Source organism: Stegastes partitus, unplaced genomic scaffold, assembly GCF_000690725.1.
Source record: "Stegastes partitus isolate 25-593 unplaced genomic scaffold, Stegastes_partitus-1.0.2 Scaffold70, whole genome shotgun sequence".
Lineage (NCBI taxonomy): Eukaryota > Metazoa > Chordata > Actinopteri > Pomacentridae > Stegastes > Stegastes partitus.
In genome coordinates this window covers 331,958-355,171 of record NW_007577801.1, presented here as the reverse complement: position 1 = coordinate 355,171, position 23,214 = coordinate 331,958, and the positions used below count along the sequence as shown (strand labels likewise).

General features: G+C 40.8%; 2 protein-coding genes across 7 annotated transcripts in view; one reads left to right on the top strand and one right to left on the bottom strand.

Annotated features, from left to right (window-relative positions):
• Positions 1-23,214, top strand: part of nf1a (neurofibromin 1a) — a 120,715-nt gene that overhangs the window by 80,522 nt on the left and 16,979 nt on the right. For all 5 annotated transcript variants that reach the window (XM_008276383.1, XM_008276382.1, XM_008276380.1 and 2 more), the window contains 9 exons: positions 14,747-15,179; positions 15,328-15,668; positions 16,218-16,420; positions 17,462-17,655; positions 17,737-17,877; positions 20,513-20,792; positions 21,060-21,274; positions 21,771-21,832; positions 21,925-22,066. In XM_008276383.1, coding sequence (XP_008274605.1) covers positions 14,747-15,179; positions 15,328-15,668; positions 16,218-16,420; positions 17,462-17,655; positions 17,737-17,877; positions 20,513-20,792; positions 21,060-21,274; positions 21,771-21,832; positions 21,925-22,066 — 2,011 coding nt within the window. The remainder of the gene's footprint in view (positions 1-14,746; positions 15,180-15,327; positions 15,669-16,217; positions 16,421-17,461; positions 17,656-17,736; positions 17,878-20,512; positions 20,793-21,059; positions 21,275-21,770; positions 21,833-21,924; positions 22,067-23,214) is intronic.
• On the bottom strand, positions 5,188-23,112 carry LOC103353403 (mucin-22). 2 transcript variants are annotated; one of them, XM_008276378.1, is made up of 3 exons: positions 23,103-23,112; positions 9,984-10,056; positions 5,188-9,278 (listed from the first exon to the last, which is right to left on the bottom strand). In XM_008276378.1, the coding sequence occupies exon 3, from the start codon at positions 9,235-9,237 to the stop codon at positions 7,948-7,950; it is 1,290 nt and encodes a 429-aa protein (XP_008274600.1). In that variant the 5' UTR covers positions 9,238-9,278; positions 9,984-10,056; positions 23,103-23,112; the 3' UTR covers positions 5,188-7,947. The 2 variants fall into 2 exon arrangements, with proteins under 2 accessions (XP_008274600.1, XP_008274599.1); XM_008276377.1 differs by lacking the exon at positions 23,103-23,112 and having other exon boundaries at positions 9,984-10,114.

Sequence of the window (23,214 nt, the reverse complement as noted above, 5' to 3'; positions counted from 1 at the left end):
TGTGTGTCTGTGTGTGTTGACAGCAGCATGCTTAACAACAGCAGCAGCTCTCTCTCTGCCCCTCATGCACACGCATTCTTATGCTCACTTGAAAACGCACTGGCTCCTAATTTTTCTACACACTGTACTGATGTTCAGATTTTTTTTTTCCTTCCACAAAAGATATTTAATCTTTTTTTAAAATGTGCATTTTCCTAAAGCTGCACTGATAATGTATTAGTATCACTATAATGTTTATCACAGAGAAAGATCAACATCTGTCCACTTTCCTTTACTTCTTCAAAGCCATTTAAGAAGTGATGCTGATTGTTTTTTGGTTTTACAACACATTTACTGTCTTGGTTCTCTCTTCTCTCAGCCTTCATCAACCTAGGTTCCAACAGCTACAAGCAATAAAAAAGCTTTCAGACTACCTGATTTAAATTGCGATGATGGAAGCTTTTATGATGTATGAAATGACACTCTGAAATAGCACCGAGCCCAGTTACAGATAGGCTGGTAAACAAAGTGTAGCTTATGGATGCTGAATAGGCAGATGTTTGTCACTGGAGTTGGTAGAGACCAAAATCAGCGGTAAAAGACTGGTCCAAATATATTTGTTCTTTTTCGTAGCATTCATTTTGTGTCTCACTTTGGGAATGTCTCCTGTGTGACTTCATCAGAAGCTCAAATACCAGTACCCCAACCTCAGTTGGCTGGCACTAATAACACCTACGTCAGGAGGGCTGGGGACCCTCTTCCTATATAAAATGCTGACATAGAGTCAGCTGCCATTCAAAAATCTCTTCTCTCTTATGTGCCACGTCCTCTCCTGGATCTCGACATGCAGGACATGTGCAAGCGCACAGCTGTTAGGCTTGGCTTCCTGTAGCCATTGGAGCAAAGGTGGAAAAATCTTGTTTTCATGGCAAAAAGCAGCAAAAGGCAAAGAAGACAGGAAAGCAGGTGTTGCTAATCTTCCCAGAGCTGCTTGATGAGACAGTCATGACATGAGAGTCAAGCCTGACAGCAAGAAACACCCCCTTATTGTCGGAGATTCTCTGTTGGATTGTGAGGGGATGGGGGCTCATGGTATGCGCCAGATGCATGCCACCATGACTGCTGGTAACTACCTACTTTTACCCAAGGGCCTCCTTGTATTCTGCAGCTCTGTCCCTCCCCGCAAAGACGGACCGTATTCAGTTTAGCCTCACTGATTAGTGCTACAAGGCAGCAGTTCTGTCAGCGAGGGCTTTTTGCGCATCGCTGGTCACGTCATTCACCTCCACAAAGTAGGCATCCGAGCTCAGGGAGAGCCATGGACCTTATGGTTCTTCAAGAAAGGGTACACTGGCTCAAGAAAAAAAAGAGTACCTCCTCGACACCCTGACTGTACCCCAGGGTCATTTAATACAGCCGTCACCTCAATGCAGAAGAGATGTGAGGAGAAAACGAAAGATGATGAGGCGCTGAAAATCTGCCTGCTGTGGAGGGCTCAACCTGCCGCCCCCCCGTGCCATGTCAGTCATATGCACACGGCTGTGTCTCTGGCATTCAGGATTCCCAATGTGCCAAAGCCTCTGGTCCCCGCAGATCCCAAGAAAAATTTAAGCTGCAAGCAGCGTTGGACGGGCCCTCGCACTTCCGCGTGTGTCGGATGGCATTTGAGGACAATACAGTCAATACAGTGGCTAATAATAGCACATGAAAGTGTAAAACACGTTATTTCCTATTGCCAGCAGGTGGCGCTATGACTGTGAATGGATGTTGGCATATGGGTTTCATCAGGGCAGGACTGTGATCAAGTATGTAAAGTTTGAGGCAGATTGGAGCATGTACAGGGTCGTTAGACACGCTTCCTTTTTGATGGTGAATCATCACAATTCAGAGGGCCGCCACGGCCACGCCCTCAGACTTTTGCGGAGCGTTTTGATAACTTTTAATCACCAAGCCCTGTTGTATGTGCTGGCCAAATTTGAGGTGTGTAGGAGTTAACCCCTAGGAGGAGTTTGCTCTCCAAAATGACAAAAAATCACCAAAAATTGCACAATTATTTCAAAATGGCAGACTTCCTGTTGAGTTTACAGGAAGGCTTTTTTGTGCGTCCTGATATGTTGCATATGCCTACCAATTTTTGTAAACATCGGTTAAACGCCCTGCGGGGGCTAATGTATAAATTGCTGCAGGGGGGCGCTATAGAGCCATTTTTCCAAACAGGCACACATTGTCTGTTGTTGAGCTGATAGTGACTCGTATGCTGATTTTGGTGATTTTACGAGCATTCTAAAGCTGTCAGAAAGTCCTTTCTGTGCGAGCAAAGGCCACAAAAAATAAGAAAAAAAAATTAGATATTTTGAAAGACATAGTGATCTTGTCTGCTATAACACAGTCAGTCGCTACAATAGTGATCGTGCAGACCACCAATTGCTTCCAGACCATGTGCTGGCGGCAATGGAGCACATAGAAGTTGTGTGTTGCATATCCCAGCCACAAGGGGGCGTGAACACAACACTTTTGGCAGAGTGACCTGTCGGCCCTCTCTTCCTGCGTGGGGAGAGCTTGGCTGCCAACACAGTCTTAATAGACGTTAAGAACAATACAGAAAGGCAAACGGCTCCAATTTTAGATCACTCCACCCCATTTCAAAGAAGTTGACAATATTTTCTCGGAGGAAATCTCCACCTAAAGAAAGAAAGGTGCAGTAAGAGTTGTTCCTCCAGAGGAAACTCACAGTGGTTTCTGCTCAAGATATTCCTTGTCCCAAAGAAGGGCAGAGGGCGGACAAGAGCCATTTTGGATTTCCATGCCCAAATCTGTCATCCAAGGAAAAATAAATTCAGGATGCTGACACGCACATCTGCTAAAGTTTCTGAGAGCAGTGACTAGTTTAAATTAACGCTTGTTTTCACATTACCATATATCGTTCCTACCAGTAATAGCTGAGATCTGCTTTTCAGGGGGTGTTTTACGAGGTTGTGGTCCTGTCACTGAGCCTAAAAGTGTTTGTAAAATGCACAGAGGAAGTTGTAGCCCCACTCCGGGAGAAGGGGGTTCAAGTGTTCACATATATTGACGGTTGGCTTGTGGTCGCTTCTTTCCGCAAGGAGATGGCTCATCACACAGAAAGCTGGGTTTTCAGATAAAATGTGGAAAAGGGCAGGATGACACCTAATCAGTGCATCATTTCCATTGGGCTCACTTGGGACTCTTTCCAATGCAAGATGTTCTTGTCCATGGAAAGAGTGAAGACTATGCAACAAATCTGGTACTGTTTAGCAGGGGCAAGATGGTTTCTCTTAAACTTATGGCCTCCTTTGTAGTGGCCATTCCATTGGGATGCTTGTGTATGAGAGGTGGGCAGCGGTGGGTGGTTTCCCTGGCTTCGGATCCTCACCGTGATGGCCACTGCAAGGTGAGGGTTTCCACAGATTGCTCAAGAGCACTTCACCAGTGAAAGTCCCCTGCTTCCTGGCTCAAGGTGTTGCTATGAGAACGGTCTCAGCCAGGAAGGTGATCACTGCAGATGCCTTGCTGGTGGGATGGGGTGCCAAACACAAAAAGAGAGCAGTGAAATGGGAAATGGGACCCTCACGTGCAATCTTTCCGCATTATTTTCCTGGTCTGAAAAAATTTCCCCTTGGCTGAGGGGCCATCATGTTTTAGTGTGGAGAGACACTTACACCATTGTGGCTTACATTAACAGACAAGTGGGTGGATGTGGGAGGGAGGTCCCCTCAGTTGCATACACCAGCACACAGACTGATAGGTTGGAGCACTGTTACACCTGCAGTCACTGAGGGTGACTCATGTACAGGGCATCCTAACTGGCAGGTGGATCTGTTATCCAGAGGTGACCCATTGTATGTAGAATGGAGGCTTCACCCAGATGCGGTGAAGCAGATTTGGTTACAGCACAGTCAGACAATCGTGGATGTTTATGGGTCAGTGAGGAATACTCAACGCCCTCTATTCTTCTCGGATTATCAGATTCCCTCGAGGTGTGGATGCACTTTCACTTGAGTGGCCGAGGATCTTACTTTTTGCTTTCCCACCGGTGGCTCTCATCCATCTAATACTGACCAAAGTGAGGTAGCCGGGCCTGTCTACGATACTTGCTGCCCAGCAGTTGCCAGAAAAGCACTGGCTGGCAAACATTTTTCAACTTCTGTCCGCTATGACTATTACCACTTCGCAATGACCTGCTGTCTCAAGCATGAGGGGAATATTTCACCTCCATCCACAGAAGCTGGCTCTGTGGGCCTGGTCCGTGAGTGGTTCAGTGTGAACATGGTGGGACTCCCTCACAGTTTAACTGACACTATGTGGTGTGCTAGAACCCTAGAGCTTTGTCTGCTAGGTTTGGGAGGTTAAATAGGTTGGATGTCATGGTGTTTAATCTAATGCAGTCAGTCCTCAGTGTGCCCTCTTCCCAGATTGGAGCTTCTCAGGTCTGAAGTGCCACTGAGGGTAGTTGTCTTCTCTACAGGTATGTCAGGTAGCCCGGGGGTCAGTATTTCTTCAATAGTGAGATACAAAATGAAAGCTATGAAAGAGAACTAAGATTATAAACGTAACCACGGTTTTTTGATCAGCATGAGTGAATGTCTCGCCAGACCACCCTCCTTGCTATAGAAGCAAGGCAGAGATGAGCTTGTTTTAATGAATGTCAGCCTATTGTATAAGATTAGGGTCTCCAGCCCCCCTGACACATGTATGTCAGGGGGGCTTAGGACGTATGTATGATATGTGAGCCTCTGAGGTCACACAGGATGCATTACCAGTGAGACACTTACTCAGGCTATTCAGAGAACCAGGCTTATGTCCATAATCTTTAGGCTTACATCCACCAGGTAGACACAAACACCACACACAAATGCTGGTCTCTGTAAGCAGTTTTTCTCTGTGTAAACAGCATTTGGTCTTATCAAAAATCAGCTAATGCACCTTTAAATTAAATAATGCTGTAGGTGTTTTAAAATGCAAAGTGAAAAAGGGTTATTAGGGAGTATTGATTTGATTGAGCTGCTATGACAGCATTGACAGATGCAAACATTTGCTTGAGCCCCTGTTGTGTTAGTCCACCATGTAAATAGGCTTTGAAATCAAATTGAGGCTGTACTTAATCTGCTTCTGCTGAACATTATATTGCAATAAAGATGAGCTATGTTTTAGATTGAATGAATTCCATACGAACATAAATTTAAAATGTTTGTTGCTTGAAATATATTTTTTATTGCAATTGACAGTACAGAATCACTTCTACAACAACCAAACACAAGATGGCATTTAATGTTTCATTCAGTCATGGCCATGTTAACAGAGAAAATCAAAACATGAACAGGAGGCCAGGTCATGTTTTACGTCCGGTTGATGTGAGTGTCATTCAGTTGATGATTAACTGTCACTTAGGCTGAGCTAGAATAGCTGAAAACATCTGAAGCAGTGAAGTCTTTGGTCTGCTGGATTTTAATATTTTTATCAAATCATTGGGACAGGTAATGTACAGCTACAGAATTTATAGATACATGGAAGTAGGTTTGTGTACAACATGACATTAAAAAACACAAGAACAATCAATTAGGCATGTAACATAAACCAGTTTCACAAGACTTTTTTTTCTTCATCATTCATTGAGTCCTCTTCAGAAACTGAATTAAGCATTTAAAAACTAAAACAAAGAAGTACATATTTACAGAAGTTTTACAAAATCTTTGTTACCAGAATTATTGCCAACTTGTAAGGGCAAAAAAGAAGATTAAACAAATAAATGAAATACACCAAGATATTCTTCTCATAACTTGTAATGTAGAAATGACACATACTGAAATCCAGATTGAACAGAGCTTCAGTTCATAAACCCATCAACCCATGGTCCACTCTACGGGCAACCTCCTCTGTCACACTTTGCAGATTAAACTTGAAAGGACTTGCTGAATCCTATCAAAGCACATGTAGTAATAATGGAAATTCTGTAAAAAAAAAAAAACTCAACAAATTCCTGGATTTTGATTTACACCAAAATCTCCCTTTGCCTGTGGCATAATTGTACATCCAGCTAACTGAGTGCACGGTAAAACCCCCTGTAACAGCTTCACTGTTCCATATGTTTTTATTTTGTGTGGTTCATTTCCATGTATTTTATTGTCTTGCAAAGGCTTATTGGTAGTCCATTTCTGCTTCCCGTTTCGACCCTGATGGTCAGCAGTAGCTGCAGCTGGGAGCTGAAAGTGCTGAGCCTGGAGAAGATGAGTGGTGTGACTGATAGTCCTTTAGCTAGTGGTTTTTATTTTATAATTGTGGCATCCACATTTCCACTGGCACACTAGAGGAGCAGAACTGTCTTGGAAGAAGGCAGTCTTTCATTTCTTTTTTGAGACTTGTTGTACAAGCTTTGAAAAACAGTGTTAGTCAAGTTAAACTGCCACATAAAAGCTGGATATTGACAAATGTGCTCCTAAAAAATGTTTAATAAAGTTTTATATGATAATATGCCACAATAAATACAGTAGTATAAGAAGTGTAATTTGCAGAGTCACTAATTTTTAATGTTTGTTTGTGGCAAATGTTGTAATTATTACTTTTCTCTTAAAGGCAAACAATATCTCATCATCCTAGTCCCGTGGGATTGCTTGGAAACTTGTACATATAACTTAAGAAAATAAGGACACATAACTTGTATGTGGAAGATACCTGAATCTTATTTCTTGTCTGCTATACATACCGCATTACTGTGCTTGCAGTAAATCTGAAAGGTAAAGTATAGTCAGGTCTTTATTCAGTGACACAATTTAAAAACTTTGCCTCTCTGCATTGCCACTTTGAAAGACAAATTAAGCAATCAAGATGTTATTGAAATGTAGCTTCGAGCTTTATTTAGTGCTTTTAACAAAAATATTGCATTAACTGTTGTTTTTTTTGTTTGTTTGTTTTTACAAAGTTTCTTCATTTTCATTGCTTCAAAACTACTAGAAAGTTGATAGGCACGACAGATTAAGACAACAAAAGGTCTGGGTCTGAGTGTAAGCGCTGAATTTGCATTTGGTAGTTTCTGATTGGTACTCTCAATGTGCGCTTCAATCAAGGGGTGGTGCAAGTGAAGAAGACCGTCATTAGACTGAAAGAATGGAGCCACTGAAGGCGGTTGCAGTAAAGGCAGGGCAAAGAATCTCAAGCATAAAAACTCAGCATTTGTGATGTTCATGGGTTCCAGGCGGTCATTGGATGAAAAGGATTAGCATCATAAATCTACACTTTAGTTACATTTTGATTGCTTCATTTTCAGATCATTTGTCATGGTCTGCAGAGGCAACATTCCGAAAATAGTATCGCTGTCAAAAAGACTTGTCAGCCTGTCTGTATGTGCAGTTTGACCAGTTCCCTTTTTGGTTTTGTCAAGTAGACAGCTGTATTTATAATCACACCTGCAAACGTAGCCTATGGTATTCCCAGCTGTTAGTAAAGTTAAACAGTGACCCTGCTTCTGTTCTGTACAGAAAATATTACTATTTGCTACCAATAGTCACTGAAAGTCTGTGTGTTGTGTTCATCACAGGACAGCGTTCATATAATGTTGCTACAACATCCTCCTGCATTCTTCATGGCTTATAAACGTTAGCAGAAGAAACACGGAGCTAGGTAAAATGATCATAATCGTAGGGACAGTGGACTTGTATCTGGTTTATAATTTCCAGTTTACTTTGGTTACTTTACTGTAATGATAGCGAAGTCTTGTTAATCGTTTTGTAGCACATTTGCTAAATGAAGGCGTTTGTTATGACACAATCACAGTTTGTGCAGCTCACCTCCTAATCAGGCAGCTCAGCAAGGACTGAGTAAGATAAGAGAATAATGCTCGAGTCAAGATTTAGCAGCATTCAGCTCTCAGAGTGATGCAGATCAATAGTGATAGATATATAATTGGTGCACTGAATCAGACTGTGCATTGGAAGGCTTGGGAATTAAGTTAGCTTAAAGTTGCCCAAGGCCATTGTTCCTTGGTGAATGATCATTTTCAACAGCTCCAGATAGATCAGAAAGATTTGCAGAATGGTCTTGACTGACGTTTGCTACATCTGAATGGTTATTTGTGGACAGAGTGTTATTCATTTGTGAAGGCGTCACTGAGACAGAGTTTTCAATAGTCTCTGCAGTGTCTAAGGTGCTTTTTGTTTCTGGAACTGCAGCAGAATCATTGCTTTGTTGTACATCATTCCCATCCACCCCTCTATCAAATGTGCTTTCTTGGTGTTTACCTCCAAATGTAGTACCTAATGTCATGTCTTCTAATTCCTTGTCTACTTCTGGAAGCATGGACAATCTTTTGGACAGTCTCTGTGGCAGAAAGCTGGCAAAAGAAATTCGGGTAGATGACCTCAGAGCAACTCGCTCATTGTCAGCTCCACCTTCTAAAAACGGTGACGGACCAGCCCATTCTGAAGCTGTTATCTGCTGTTTGCGAAGCTTCCTTTTTTTTATGAAGATGACAAGGAATCCTACCATCATAAGTATCAGTGCCCCACCTATTAGTCCTGCCACTGTTTCGCTGTGGTGTGTTCTATTTTTGGAATTTTCCTCTTTTCCTGAAGGATTTTGTCTTTTCTTTACCGTGGTGGTGTGGATGAAGGAGGTGGCCACTGAAGTTTTGTATAAACCTGTAGGCTGTGCTGTATCACCATCTGTAGCTGTGCTTGTACTTTCAGACTTGTCTTCTTCCGGCTTGATAGATGTGGTTGCAGTAGAGATGAGGTTTGTAGTCTGTGGTGGTTGTTTAGATGGATGGGTAGTTTTGTCTTTGACAAACTGAGAGGTTGATGTCTCCACTGTGCCCTGGGTTTGGGTAAAGTTGCCAAGTACAGCAGGTACCCTTGTAGGTTTGGTTAGGTTGCTGGCTTGACTGGCTCCAGCTGTTGTAGATTTTATGACTTTAGATTGTTCTTCTGTTGTGGACCTAATGCCTGTTGAGCCGAATCTGGAATCCGTTGGAGTTGCTGTCGTTTGAGTGTTCATTAAGATTTTTGTAGGAGGCATTGTCTGAGTTGTTTGCAGAGAAGCTGTAGTGGTAGTTTTTCCCTCTGACACATTAGCACCAACCATGACAGACGGTGTTGCAGTGTGATCTGAGACTTTTGAGCCTGGATATGAGCTGAACATCTTCTGTGAAGTCAGCTGGTCGTGTATGAAATTCTTTCTGGTTACCTCGCTGCTCGCTGTCCCAGACAGCAGCCATGTGAAAATGAGGATCATGAAATTGATGGTCATTGTTTTCCTCAGTCTTCTGGCTGGTTAATGGGTCTTTGTAACTAGAACAGAGGAGGTTATTTTATGAGAATTGCGCAGCATACATTCTGAAGCAGTGTCATCTCATGAGGAAATGTCAAAGTGAATTTGATGTAATCTGCTGTTGCGTAATTTCCTCAAAGAACAGGCACATGTTTCAAGGGTAGGATTTGGTATTTTAAGGAACAGAAGTCAACAGTTTCGTGTTACTTATATTTGTCTTTCCACTGGATGTTGGTTAGTTTCACAATATTTGCACACTCGGGTCTCTCCAGTCATTAATGAGTGAAAAACTACTCAGTTATAGCCGAGGGCTATAAGCTTGAAGAAACTGAACATGCCTACATATGTATTTTTAATGAAAAAATTATTAGAATGTTAACACACATTATATAAAAATAGTCCGAGTTGTATTACTTTGAAATGAAAACCAAAGGGTCAAGACCCCAGAGGATTAGACAAACAAGCAAATCAGTACATTAGGAGTATTCTTACAATAACGGATTTTTAAATCAGCTTTGTCATTGTCATTTCTCAATCAAAAATCCCAAAAGACCATTTAGCTGTGACTGTTAAGTTGTGATGGTGGGACTGTTTCAGGCCTTTAAATATGCGCACTTTTTTTGCAAATGGATGTACTCTCCTCATTTCAATTTAAGCATTAATTCAAACCACTCAAGATATTATTTTGACTACATAAACAATTCAGATGAATTAAATGTACTTACCAATGACGGAAAACTTTTTGTAGCCTGTTAGCTGTCGTTTCAGGATGTATAGAAAGTTAAAGTTAAAAAGGAACTAGGGGCATGGTCGACTCCTTTCTTCTGAAATGTCTGATTCTTGCCTCACTTACAGGAAGTGTGACAAGCATGTGCGTTCTCATTCTGCTGTACTAAAAATAGTCGTTCATGTTTCACACCAAAGACTAACCACATTACCAGTGTTTTTTTTTAAATGCTAAATTGTAAAGAACAAAGCTAAACTGCCATCTGTAAAACTCTTGGTTGTCAAAAACCTTTTTTTTTTGAGGTTTCCTAGACAAAAGGCTTTGATCGTGTATTGCACACACTGATCTGAAGGCTTACACATGCTATTAACTTCAATTTAATTCAGCTTGTGCAGAGCTCTTTTCTGTGTTGAGTCAAGCATGGTATATAGAGCAAGGACTGTACATCCATGTTCACGACCACTGCAGCTGCAATTTCAGCTAGATATGTAAATATAGACTACATTCCTTTTTTTTTTTAAAGTGCTCATTTGCTAACTGTGCACATATCAAACACATGCCATAAAGTCTCCATCTCCTTTTTATTTTAACAAAACCATCCACTCTGTAGTCTTCACTTCTGTAGGTGCACTAGTGGAGACAGAGAAACCAGTAAGGCTGCTGCACCTGATGTCTAACACGCACTGAGCCTGAAACTCAATCTAATTTGTCCACCATCTGAGACAAGATTGGCACATTAAATAATATGCTTATCAATAACAATAGCAGCAATTAAGCCAATTTGGGGTTGTTTGATTGTACTTACTACACTTTTAGTACTTCAGTGCACGATTGACCAAATTATTTCTTACAGTTGTGCTTCTATACTCTTACATACCCTGAAGAATCCAATACAGGGATTGTGACCTTTAAAACACAATGACACAATGATTTCTTTTAACACAATGCAAAAAGAAATTTATTTAAAACCTGACAGTGTAACAGGCTTTTTCATGTAATAAGTTTTAAAAGAGCAATAATATTAAAAAAAAAAATCTGTCATGGATGTAATATTATGTACATTATATTGATTCAACCAACACAAGCAAAATTCAAAAATTCCCCAAATTTTTTTTTTAATAGAACAAGGAGTGTTCCCAGCTTTCTGACCATCTTTTCAGCATTGCTTCAGTAGCACACAAGGTCACTGGTGTCAAACCTAGGAAAAGATATTGGGATCCTCTAATACTGTAAATTTGTGTTGATCTTCTTGTTGTTGGTTTACCGTTTTATATGTTTCTTAAATTATTGTGTTCACTCAGTTATGCAAACAAGACATTTGATTCAAACCAAGCACAAGTGTAACAAATTTGTAGCACTGGGTTACATCTTCAAAAGTTTATTCAACATTTACAATGCACTCTTTTTAAATATTAGTTTCTTGTGTGCCAAAAGTACTTCTTTGCTGCTTTACACTTCAATAAAAATTACTAAGCAGCACTATTCTTTTTACAAAACTGAAATATTCTCTATATAACTAAAAAAAGAAAACAATTATCTGAATATATTATTCTTATTTGCTTCTATATTACTTTTGAACAAATCCCACATACATCAATATGTATTGTATCATTCGTAAAAAGCAAAATCTTGGTTGTACTTGGTATCAAAACCTGAAACAAACACAAACTGTTTGGAAACTTTGAATCACATCATTTAGAAACATAATTTTGCCAGATTTAGAGTATGTACTACTGGCTATATAATATCATAGAACTTCAGCTGATTTTCTTGAGTGAAAAGAGCTGAAAATTGCAAAAGTAAGCTAAGATAAAACTACACTTTTTATTATGTGTACCAAAAATGTGTGGTCTATTGGCACTAGTATTCAAAACTTCATACAATGCACATGCAGCCCTATATTTTACTGAGTTTTGAGTTAAAAATTGTCAAGTAAACTAAACTTGAAAGAATGAAAATCGAACATGCCAAGTTAACGTATAACAGCTGAACTGAGTAATTGTATCTGAGGCTGGAGTTCACCAAGGTAGGGGTACCTCCTCACACAACAAGGGGCATGTCCTCTAAATCTCTAGGAATCTCCAAACAGGAGTCCCTGGAGCTGGAGCTCCTTATCTGACTGGCTCTGTCTTCAGGATCAAAAGCCATTGCTGTCGCCCCTTCCTCAAGTCTTGCCTCCTCCATTGCCGCTTGTATTTCAGCCTGCTTCTCTTCCTCTATCTTGTCTTGTCCTGTCACTTCCTCGAGCATGACACTGGTGTCACATGGGCCAACCAGTCCTCCAATCTCTGGTCGGTCTGTACCCCAGTAGCCGGTACCACTCACCAAGTCCATGTTAGACCGTGAGGTTCGAGGGACATAAACCCGTCGCTGAAGTTGGCAGACCTGCCATGCCAGAACTATGATGGCAACCAGCAAGCAGACAATCAGGCCCCCTGCTGTACCTATAGCAATCAGGCCCATCTCAGTGTCCATCAAGCAGTCAGCACGAGTGCCATTGATGCTGTTGGTGAAGTTTCTGTCGTCAGTGGTAGTGAAGCCAGACTCCACAATGGGGGTTGTGCTGCCACCTTGGTTCTCTGATTCAGATAAATGCGTCTGGATAGTTGAATGGTTTTGGTTTGTGTCGGTGTGACAGAATGGCAGTTGGTTGAGCAGGATAAAAAGCCAGAGAGTTCTGATGCCTTCCATCTTGCTCTGAAATTAAGAAACCATGTCATTGTGTAAATATAACCTTAAAAACACTTCACTTACAGCTTGCAACATAGCTCTCTTGAAGTTACGACAAGTGCTTTCACAATGCCACTTCAGAAACTTACTGATTTTACCTTTAAGCTTGCATGTTTAATATTATTATTAGTAGTAGTAGTAATAATAATAAAAGTATATAGCACTTTTCAAGATACTCAGATGCTTTACAAAAAGGTAACAACGGAACAAACAAACAACATTAACAAATAAATAAATAAAACAATGGGAAAGGAGTATAAAGAGCATGATGTGATTGAGATAGAACTGAATAATTTTATATTGAATGCTTACCTAAAGTAGTCTTATGGAGGTCTTGGTGGAGGTATGAAGAAAGACACCTCTGCAAACGGACTCTGAAGATGCTCTGAGTGCGCTTCCTGTCCCCTTCTCTGGGTCTTTTTCTGGGCTGTTTTTTTTAGAACATCTGCTTTAATACCACATAGGCTGAAGGTCTCTTACAAGAAAAGAGAGACAAAAAAAGGTATGAAGTTTCTCAGAAAAAACATTCTGAAGCAGTCGTTAGTGCCACACAGTGGCGGCTGGTGAATACGGAGTGAAGGTGCGCCGTCCCACGACTAATGACCAGATCAAAAGTAGTTCTCAAACACAATATTAAATTTGAATTAATTATAACTAAATAATAATACAGTTAATGATAATGTTCATTTTCTTTTGCAATATTAACAATATTTGTATTATTAGTGGATTTATAATGAGTTTTTACAGCGTGTTACTAATTTTACACTTCCTGGATGCGGGGCGCCAGCTAAATAAGTGTATATGTAGCTTGAAAAACTTTTCATGATCATTGGCCCGGGCTCTGATTGGCAGTTGCAGATTTTCTCAAGGGGGGCAGCTTGGTGCGTCCTGGACCCTCCCACTTTTTCTGTAAGCCAATTCATTTTGTCTTGATGTTCTTACAACTGCGCTTTCTGACGCCGTCACACAGCCTTTCCCCCACTCTTCTACTAGGTGACAGCTACTGTATTGATGGCCTAATGCATTGGCCATGCTGTCAGTGGAGGAAAGGTTGGTCACAGAGATGAGTAACTTCAACCAAAAAGTAATAGAGAAGTTTGCAGAGCATAGAGAAGAGTCCATTTTTGGTCAAATAGCAGGGCTCCACACTGTATTTGCAACCTTTTTTTTTGGGAGTGTGTGAATTGAGGAGCATGATGATCATTAAGCTGTATTGGTGTCGCTGTAACCGGCACAGGACGCTGCTGTGGAAAGTAGGACTTTTATAACTTTCGTGTACTGCAGTATTTACACTTAAAAATGAGGTCTTCTCATGAAAAACAGAGCGTTTTTCCACGTATAGAAAAGACTGCATGTAGAATACATGTAACTCGGTTTCATCTTGGACAAATCTGTCATGAGAACACCTTAGTTTATTATTTTTAAAGTCATTTTTGGTCACACATCTGTCTGGGCACGCTACAGCCACCAAGCAGCAGCTACAGCAGCCTGCTATGTGGGGTGTTTAGGGAGCATCAGTAAATCGTAGCGTCTATCGATAAGAAAGTGTTCAGAAAGTCATATGTTCTGTATGTGACCAGGTGGGAGGTGCAACAAAATGAGAAAGTGGGTCGTACTGGTGCTACCAGTGAAAAAGTTAGTCTGGAGCCCTGAATAGTGTTTTTTTATTATTTATGTTGTGTGTTTTGAGTTTGTACAGATCCTGTAAATATTGAAATTGCTTTTGAAATTTAGTTCTGATAAGTCTTGATAATGTTAAATTAGATTACGATTAACATTAATTTGCATTCCTGTAAATAGTAATGTCTGATGTTACTCATATTCTAATTTTAAAAAAAAGATAATTTGCAGACTGCGCCCCCCCCACCAAATATTTTCATCAGCCACCACTGGGTGCCACATAGAGTGTTTATGAACAATTTGAGGCAGGTGCATATGTACAAAACATGCTCAAGACACTTCTCATAGCATCATTTACAACCAAAGGCCTGAATTTGTATTTGATCTTAACTGTTGTTTTCCTTTCATTAGGTTCAAAACAGGCCAGATCAATGGTGACCTGCTCATCTACCATGTCCTCCTCACCCTCAAACCCTACTACGCTAAGCCCTACGAAATAGTAGTGGACTTGACACACGTTGGACCCAGCAATCGCTTCAAGACTGACTTCCTGTCTAAGTGGTTTGTGGTGTTTCCTGGCTTTGCGTATGAGAATGTGGCAGCTGTTTATGTCTACAACTGCAACACGTGGGTGAGGGAGTACACAAAGTACCATGAGCGACTACTAACAGGCCTGAAGGGCAGCAAAAGACTCCAATTCATCGACTCTCCAGCTAAGCTAGCCGAGCATGTTGAACCTGACCAACAGAAACTGCCTGCAGCCACGTTGACACTGGAGGAAGACCTTAAAGTGTTCCACAATGCCCTCAAGCTGGCCCACAAAGACACCAAGGTCTCAATCAAGGTGAGCTTACGGCCTGAGCAGTTACTCTTAAAGGTGCCTAATACTCTGACTGAAATAATTAGGTTAACAAAAAGGCCAGTGTAATCATTTGAAAAATTTAAGCAAGTCTTGGGTTTCCTGAAACAACATATGCTTTCTTGCTTAACAGGTGGGCTCAACAGCAGTTCAGGTGACCTCAGCTGAGCGAACCCGAGTCCTTGGCCAGCCTGTCTTTCTCAATGATGTCTACTATGCCTCAGAGATTGAGGAGATTTGCCTGGTGGATGAGAGTCAGTTTACCCTCACCATGGCCAACCAGGGCACACCACTCACTTTTATGCACCAGGAGTGTGATGCCATTGTCCAGTCCATCATCCATATCCGCACACGCTGGGAGTTGTCCCAGCCCGACTCCATCCCACAGCACACCAAGATCCGACCAAAAGATGTCCCCGGCACTCTGCTCAACATCGCTCTGCTCAACCTGGGCAGTTCTGACCCCAGCCTCAGGTCAGTCCTGCAGGGCATTTATTTATTTATTCATGATCATAATTTTTTGACTCAAAAAAGCACATTAGCATTACCAGCTTGATTTTTTATTTTATTTTTTTAAAATGTGGCCTCCAAAAGAAAAGACGGTCTGATCCTTGTTATCTGTGTTAAATTTTCTTGTATCATGTAGTATCACGATTTCCTTCAAATGAACTAAAAGGCTTAAACCAGAAAAAAAAAGAAAGACCCAGAAAAAAGAATGTTTGGCCGCACTTTACATTTAAAGGATCAAGGTTTTACACGCCTTGAACTTCAGTAATATGACAAGAGCCAAGTGGTTCAGATAGTTAAATCTCTGCAGTGTTCTGCAGACATACACGACTTCTTCAATCTTAAATTCAGCTTTTTGTAATTCAAGTAAAAAATGTTATTTACTTTGTCATTTACAAGAAGCTCTTATTTCTGCCCAAAAAGACGACTGAGAAATGACAACAGTTGAACACCCCGTTTTTATGCAACTCTTTCCAAGACCTATCACCTCTTACTTACTGTCCATCCCACATCCAGGTCTGCGGCTTACAATCTACTGTGTGCTTTGACCTGCACCTTCAACCTGAAGATAGAGGGCCAGCTGCTGGAGACGTCAGGACTCTGTATTCCAGCCAACAATACCCTCTTTATAGTCTCCATCAGCAAGACTCTGGCTGCCAACGAACCCCATCTGACGCTAGAGTTTCTAGAGGAGTGCATTTCAGGCTTCAGCAAGTCCAGTAAGTCTCCTTGCTGCTGGAAGCCATACACATGCTCTCACATGTACAGCTGTGACACAGTTGTACACTTTAGTACTACAAAATATTTAGCTTTTTCCAAAATGCCCAAACCTCTTCTCCTTACTGAAACGCCTACGTTTTGTTTGTACACATCTGCGTGTTTTTTCGCTGTTTTTTTTTTTCTAACATTTTATGTATGGTAAGCTTTTGGGCAAAAGATTTTCCTTATCGGTCATATCTATATATTCATATAACATCTATACATATATTCATGAAATAAAATGGTCATCAGCTCAGCTGGAAGAGACACTAGGCCCATCTCCCATTTTAGACCAGCACTGAGAATCAACAAGCCTTGATAGCAGCTGCTAGAGGCCCTGCTACAGTTTGAAAACAACTGAACCAAAGCAGCTTGGACCTGGTCTTGTATAGTGTCACCCTTAAACTTATGCGTTCCCTCTAAAGATAGCAAGCAAGTAGGTAAAAAGGCTGCATTGTGCAACACTGATCTGCAGTCAGTATAAGAAGAAAGAAACATTTTCTCTGAAAAGCCTCCTGATGTGTTCATAGTTAGACGTTCATACTAGACCATAGTTCTTACATGGTTATTTTGTGGTTTGTTTTGTTTGGTAGGATGCTCTCACTGCACTCACATTGGATGTGTGCAGCCTTAACTCAATGAAAAAGTAATGTGTTATATTTATTGTAATTTTTAGTACTTGGTTTGGAACCGTTTCATAACACAGGCCTTTGTGTTCTCCAAGCCTAAGCTAAGATAACCCTGGTTGGGTCTGAGGACATCACACAATTATTATATGTTTTAATTCCTATCACTGGCAGAGTGTGTACATCTCATTATGAGTGACCTGATCTTCAGCTGTCAGTTCCCCTTTAAGTAAAAATTAAGTTGCGATCGTGCTTCCTCCAGATTAAAAACAAAGCTTAGTTGCATATAAGTAAGATAATCTAGTTTAACGTCTAATGAACAGTTGTGCGTTGTATGATAAAGCAGGAGTCCTACGTGTTGTTGCTCTGTTGCAGGTATTGAGCTGAAGCATCTGTGCTTGGAGTACATGACACCCTGGCTGCTCAACTTGGTTCGCTTCTGTAAGCACAATGATGATGCCAAGCGCCAGCGTGTCACCGCCATTTTGGACAAACTCATTACCATGACAATCAATGAAAAGCAGATGTATCCCTCTATCCAGGCTAAGATCTGGGGCAGCCTAGGCCAGGTGAGTCGACCACTCCAACACCTGGATAAGCGTTTTGTTGATTTGAATTTGCAACATCTAATCTTCTCTTTGTGTTGTCAGATAACAGACCTGTTGGATGTGGTGTTGGACAGCTTTATTAAGACTAGTGCCACAGGAGGCCTGGGCTCCATTAAGGCAGAGGTCATGGCTGATACTGCAGTAGCTTTGGCTTCAGGGAATGTCAAACTGGTCTCTAACAAAGTGAGTCTTCACAGTGTGAGCAAATGCATGAGCTGAGCATGTACACTATGTTATCATGGACAGAGTTTGTTTATAGAAGGTGTTGATGTCGTGTTGAAGTCAAAAGGTCATGTTGATGCAACAATGTCTTAAGAGCATTCATCAACCGATGGTAGTATAGTTGATCTACTTTGTCAGAGGAGACGAGACATCTTGGCTTGCCTTTTATTCACTCAGTGAACAGAATGTGTTCGCGAGCAAACACTTGACAAATAGTGCAAGCATGTTATCGAACCAAATCCTTTGCATGGTCGTAGCACTGCATATTTGGTCTCCCTCCACATTAAACCTGGGCAAACCATACACATCTGTACTTGACTTAGGTCAGTTCTTCTTGATTTTGGTTCTTTCTACTTTACCTGTGGCGGCTAATTCCGGCTGAAATGCATTACCTTGTCCAAATCAGCTGATTCAATGAACCGTCCCACTTTCATTCTCTTTGAGACATTAGTTGTTTGTTTCTCACTACCACAAACCATCAAAACAACTGTTCCTTGTGGCCTGTTTCAATTTATTTTGTGTTGAATTTCCCTAAGCAGAGCACTTTCTGACGGTGTTTTGAAATATTTATTTGAAAGTTATTACATCAGCAGCAAGAAATTCACAGTACTTCTGTGTTGTCTTCTGTTCGTCAAATGTACTAAAGAGTAGTGGTTAAGCATAGAAAAGACAAAACCAACAACCAACTTGAACACATACACGCACGCACGCACACACACACACCCACACACACCCACCCACCCAACAGAGATGTAGTTGTTCATATCTTCAACTTGGGTGAAGGTGTAAAAGCTGAAAGTGTTCTACGGACTCGACAGTGTATTTAATTTAAAAAATGACATCTAAGTGTTCCAAGACAAAACTGATTGATTATAGCACTGATTTTACTTCATTCATTTTTATTATAATTGAGTTATAATGCAACAAAATAAATTAACTTTTGTTAGAGGTTAAGTTTCTGTGACAATCTAAAACTGATGTGAGAAATCAGCGTCAAAAGTAAAAATTACTTACATGGTAATGAAAGAAATAAATCCAAAGTTGTGAATCACTCCGGACTTAGAGTAGGCAAAGAAGCAAACTCATCCACTCACTATCCATCATCTATGTGCTCCAGATCCAAATTCAGCTTGCTACTCAGATAAACAAACACAACATACACAGGCAGACACAATAGAAAAGCCAGGCCCTGGCTCCTATTATGGCAGACACCAGCACTGCACTGAATAGTGGCCATTGTAAAGACTGTTGACTAAGAAAAGCCAGTCAGTGTTAAAGTTGTAGTGCCATTCCCCTTAGTGATTCAGGGTAGCTCAAGTGTTAGTGTAGAGTGTTGTACAGAAATTAAAATATCATATTGAAACCTGTACATTGCTATTGAACCATACATGAGTCTTTATGCTGATGTTTTCCACAGCGTTGCTGTCTGATGTCATGACAAGACAGCCATCTGAGCACAATAGAGCATTGTCTGCCGCTCTTGAACTCTTTGTCACCCGAGAGTTGAATAAATGCTGTTTTTTAACTGGTCAGAACCACAACCATATTGTCACATATATTAGCTCTGTATCCAAACAGAGGTGTACAGTGGTAGCCATGGATCTTCACTGTGCATGGCCTCATTTGTGACACATTTGTCAGGAAGGCTATACTGTCTTTACTTTATTGTTTACTAGGGCTCTGCAAACTAACCTGATCAAAACATACTTAAAGTTTTACGACAACTTCTACATGTGACAATATTAGAGCTATACAACTATTGGAGTTTGAGCAGTTATTTATAGCTATAGTGAAGCTACAGTAAGTCACACTATCAAGTTTACTTTAAACTAATTCTAGCTCAATTCTCAGACCTTGAGGCAGCCCAGTCTAAAAGCTTCCTTTTAGGGCTGAATTTGAGGTCATGGAAGGAATATGGAAAGATACAGCTGTTATAATCATTATTTTTGACTTATCAGCAGATCAAACTATAATTTAGAAGGGTTGCTTGTAGGGATCAAGCTACAAAGAATTATCATCACAGTCCCCACAGATCTGCTAAGCATTTTGGCTTCTTTGAGCCTCCACACTCTGCTCCACCAGCTGTGTTTTATACAGCAGCTTTTATTTTTGACTGAAAAAGCACTGTACACCACCTGCTGAGCAGTGAACTGCAGATAAACACTATATGAGACTAGCTGGTGAACATAGTAGAACTTTTAGCAGCTAACAAGCCAGATACTTCCCTTGGTAGATGGTAGACGCCGAAAAACTGAATGTAAAAGAATGTATATCTGATACAAACCACTCTTAATCAGTGTATGTACTTGAGGTGTAAATATGCAACTGATCCACAGATTCTTGATTGGGCTAAGCCAGGACTACATGGCCTTTACAAGTGTATGCAGACTTGAATTCACAGCTGTAGATGCGTTGTAGATGTACTGTATGAGATTTTTCTTCATAGCTGGCTACATACAGTGGAGCTCATTGATTCTGAGGAAAAGTCCTGTTTCACTTTTCTATCAGGCATCATACTATTACTAAACCCTTTGTGAGACCTTTGGCTTTTGACTGTAGTTTTTCATTGTCAGTCTTCTCTTTTTCTTTTGGACAGGTTATTGGTCGGATGTGTAAGATCATAGACAAGACTTGCCTTTCTCCAACGCCCACACTTGAGCAGCACCTGATGTGGGACGACATCGCAATCTTGGCCCGCTACATGCTGATGCTGTCCTTCAACAACTCCCTTGATGTTGCTGCCCACTTGCCATACTTGTTCCATGTGGTGACCCTGCTGGTAGCAACGGGGCCTCTGTCACTTAGGGCCTCCACCCATGGTTTGGTGATCAACATTATCCACTCCCTCTGCACCTGCTCACAGCTCAACTTCAGTGGTGAGGACGTATTTCAGCTGATTGTTTAAGATGAGACTTGTTTTGTTTTTTTTCTTTTAGGATTAGGCATTTATAAGCCTTTGTAATAAAGTAACATTACAGTCCATTGAAAATAGAAGAGCAGCCCTAAAGCTTCGAGTACCCAAACAAGAGTTTGCTTAGTAGTGGGGAGCACGCAAGCACTACAGTGAATATGCATGCAGGTCAAATATATACACCTTGTGTCTCACTAAATTAAATGTTTGATGGTGTGTTGAATGATTTCAGAGGAGACAAAGCAGGTTCTGAGGCTGAGTCTGACGGAGTTCTCCCTGCCCAAGTTCTATCTGCTGTTTGGCATCAGCAAAGTCAAGTCAGCTGCCGTCATTGCCTTTCGCTCTAGCTACAGAGATCGTTCGTTCTCACCGGGCTCCTATGAGAGAGAGACCTTCGCCCTGTCCTCCTTGGAGACGGTCACTGAGGCCTTACTGGAAATCATGGAGGTCAGAAGAGAAAGTCAGCCTTACCAAACAGTTGTTGTTGTCTTTCTCCTTTTCCTAGCCAATCTTTTTTTTTTCCCATATGGAAGACCCACGTCAGTCAGAGTTTTGAGATCTGCCAGAAAAATGTTGCACAAATAAAAATGTCTGTATTCGATGATAATGTCTATTATAGTATGTTCATATTGTTAAATGTTGATTGATTGATTTGATTGTGAAACATAACAATGAATGAAGTAACATCAGTCTGTAATGTGACAAGCAATTCTTGATCATCATCTAAAACTATTAGCTGCAACATAAATAGCTGATTAGGAATTTTTCTTGTGTGGCAGCCAGCCTGTTTAGGGTTTGGGGTTCTTTGTTTCCCACAACTTATTTGATGCCCAATCTGTCAAGATGAAAACACCTCGCACAACTTGGATTGATGCTCACACTGGGCTATACTTCATTTTCTGCATTCACAATCTCTGTTTGCTCTGTGTTGTCTTTGCTTCAGGCTTGTATGAGGGACATCCCAACCTGCAAGTGGTTAGACCAGTGGACAGAGCTTGCACAGAAGTATGAGCCTTTTCCTTCTTATTTGAATGCATTCATGCTGACAACATGGAGGTGAAGAGTGGGACATATGTGTTTGTTTGTTTGGATTCTAGGTTTGCATTCCAGTACAACCCATCTCTCCAACCCAGAGCGCTGGTGGTGTTTGGCTGCATCAGCAAAAGAGTGAGCCACAGTCAGATCAAGCAGATCATCCGAATCCTCAGCAAGGCCAGCCCTCTGCTCAGCATAGACCGGGTGAGAGCATTCATTCCATTACTCTGCCCTGTCTGTCAGAGCTGTGCTCTGACCTATGAACATGACACTTACTTCAGTCCATTAAACAGGAATAGATGCGGCAAGTACGCTACACATGTCCACCAAGCTCGTGCTATTGTTGAGTTAGGCTACTTCACCGATTAATTTCTTTCTCACCTCAGCACCAGCTTTGACATCAGTATTGCCAAATTTTAGTGACCTTGAAGCTGTTAATCCATCTTTTGCTACGCTTCATAGATGTTTAGCAATTGATTTATTCATCAGCAATCCAACGGGAGCATTAAAATCCAGGCACTGCAGAGGATTTTACGTTCAATGTTAGCGCTCATTGCTCTTGTACAGTTGTATTACGAATCAATATAGATTATCTTCTTTTTTTTCTTTTTTTTTTTAAGGCAACCAGATTTGAAAGTTGATTAATGTTCATTTAAAAATGAGAGCTTATTGAATTTATGACCATTTTTTGTTGTTTTTTTTTTACTTGGTTTAAAACACCCAAAGACCAGTATTTCAGAAAAGTACCTATTCCCTAACTGTGGGAGTGGAGTATACAGTACAAGACCTCCTATATAATGATGTATTTAATATGTAACCGATAATCCTTTGCTTCATTAATTTTGTATCAATCAGTGAATAATGAAAATCCTAATTTGCAGTCGACACAGAGCTGAAAGATGACTGCATAGTTTTGTTGTTACAAGAAACCTGTTCAACTTTCCACAGACATTTGATTTAACATTACTTTTGAAAATATGTAGCTGATGCAGGTTTCAGGAAGGGCCCTTCAGATTTTTACTGGGAAAAGCTGAACTTCTGAGGTGTGGACAGTATGTTCATGAACATCACTATAAAATAGTAAAAACATTGGTTGGTTGACAATACACTTTAGTGTGTCAGAAGGTTGTCACACAATTTTCTTTTTTTTATTTTGATTAAAGATTTGCATCACATAACTGTGTTGTTGTTGTTCACAGCTAATCAGCTGTGAATGCTGTTAAAATCTCTTTTTTTCTACTCAGCATTTCCTTTTGGAATGTTATGTAATAAAGTTCTATAAAATGTGTTCCTGTCCTTCCCATCCCTCCTCTCTGTCACTTCCTCCCTCCCTCTTGCTCCTGTCCATCTCC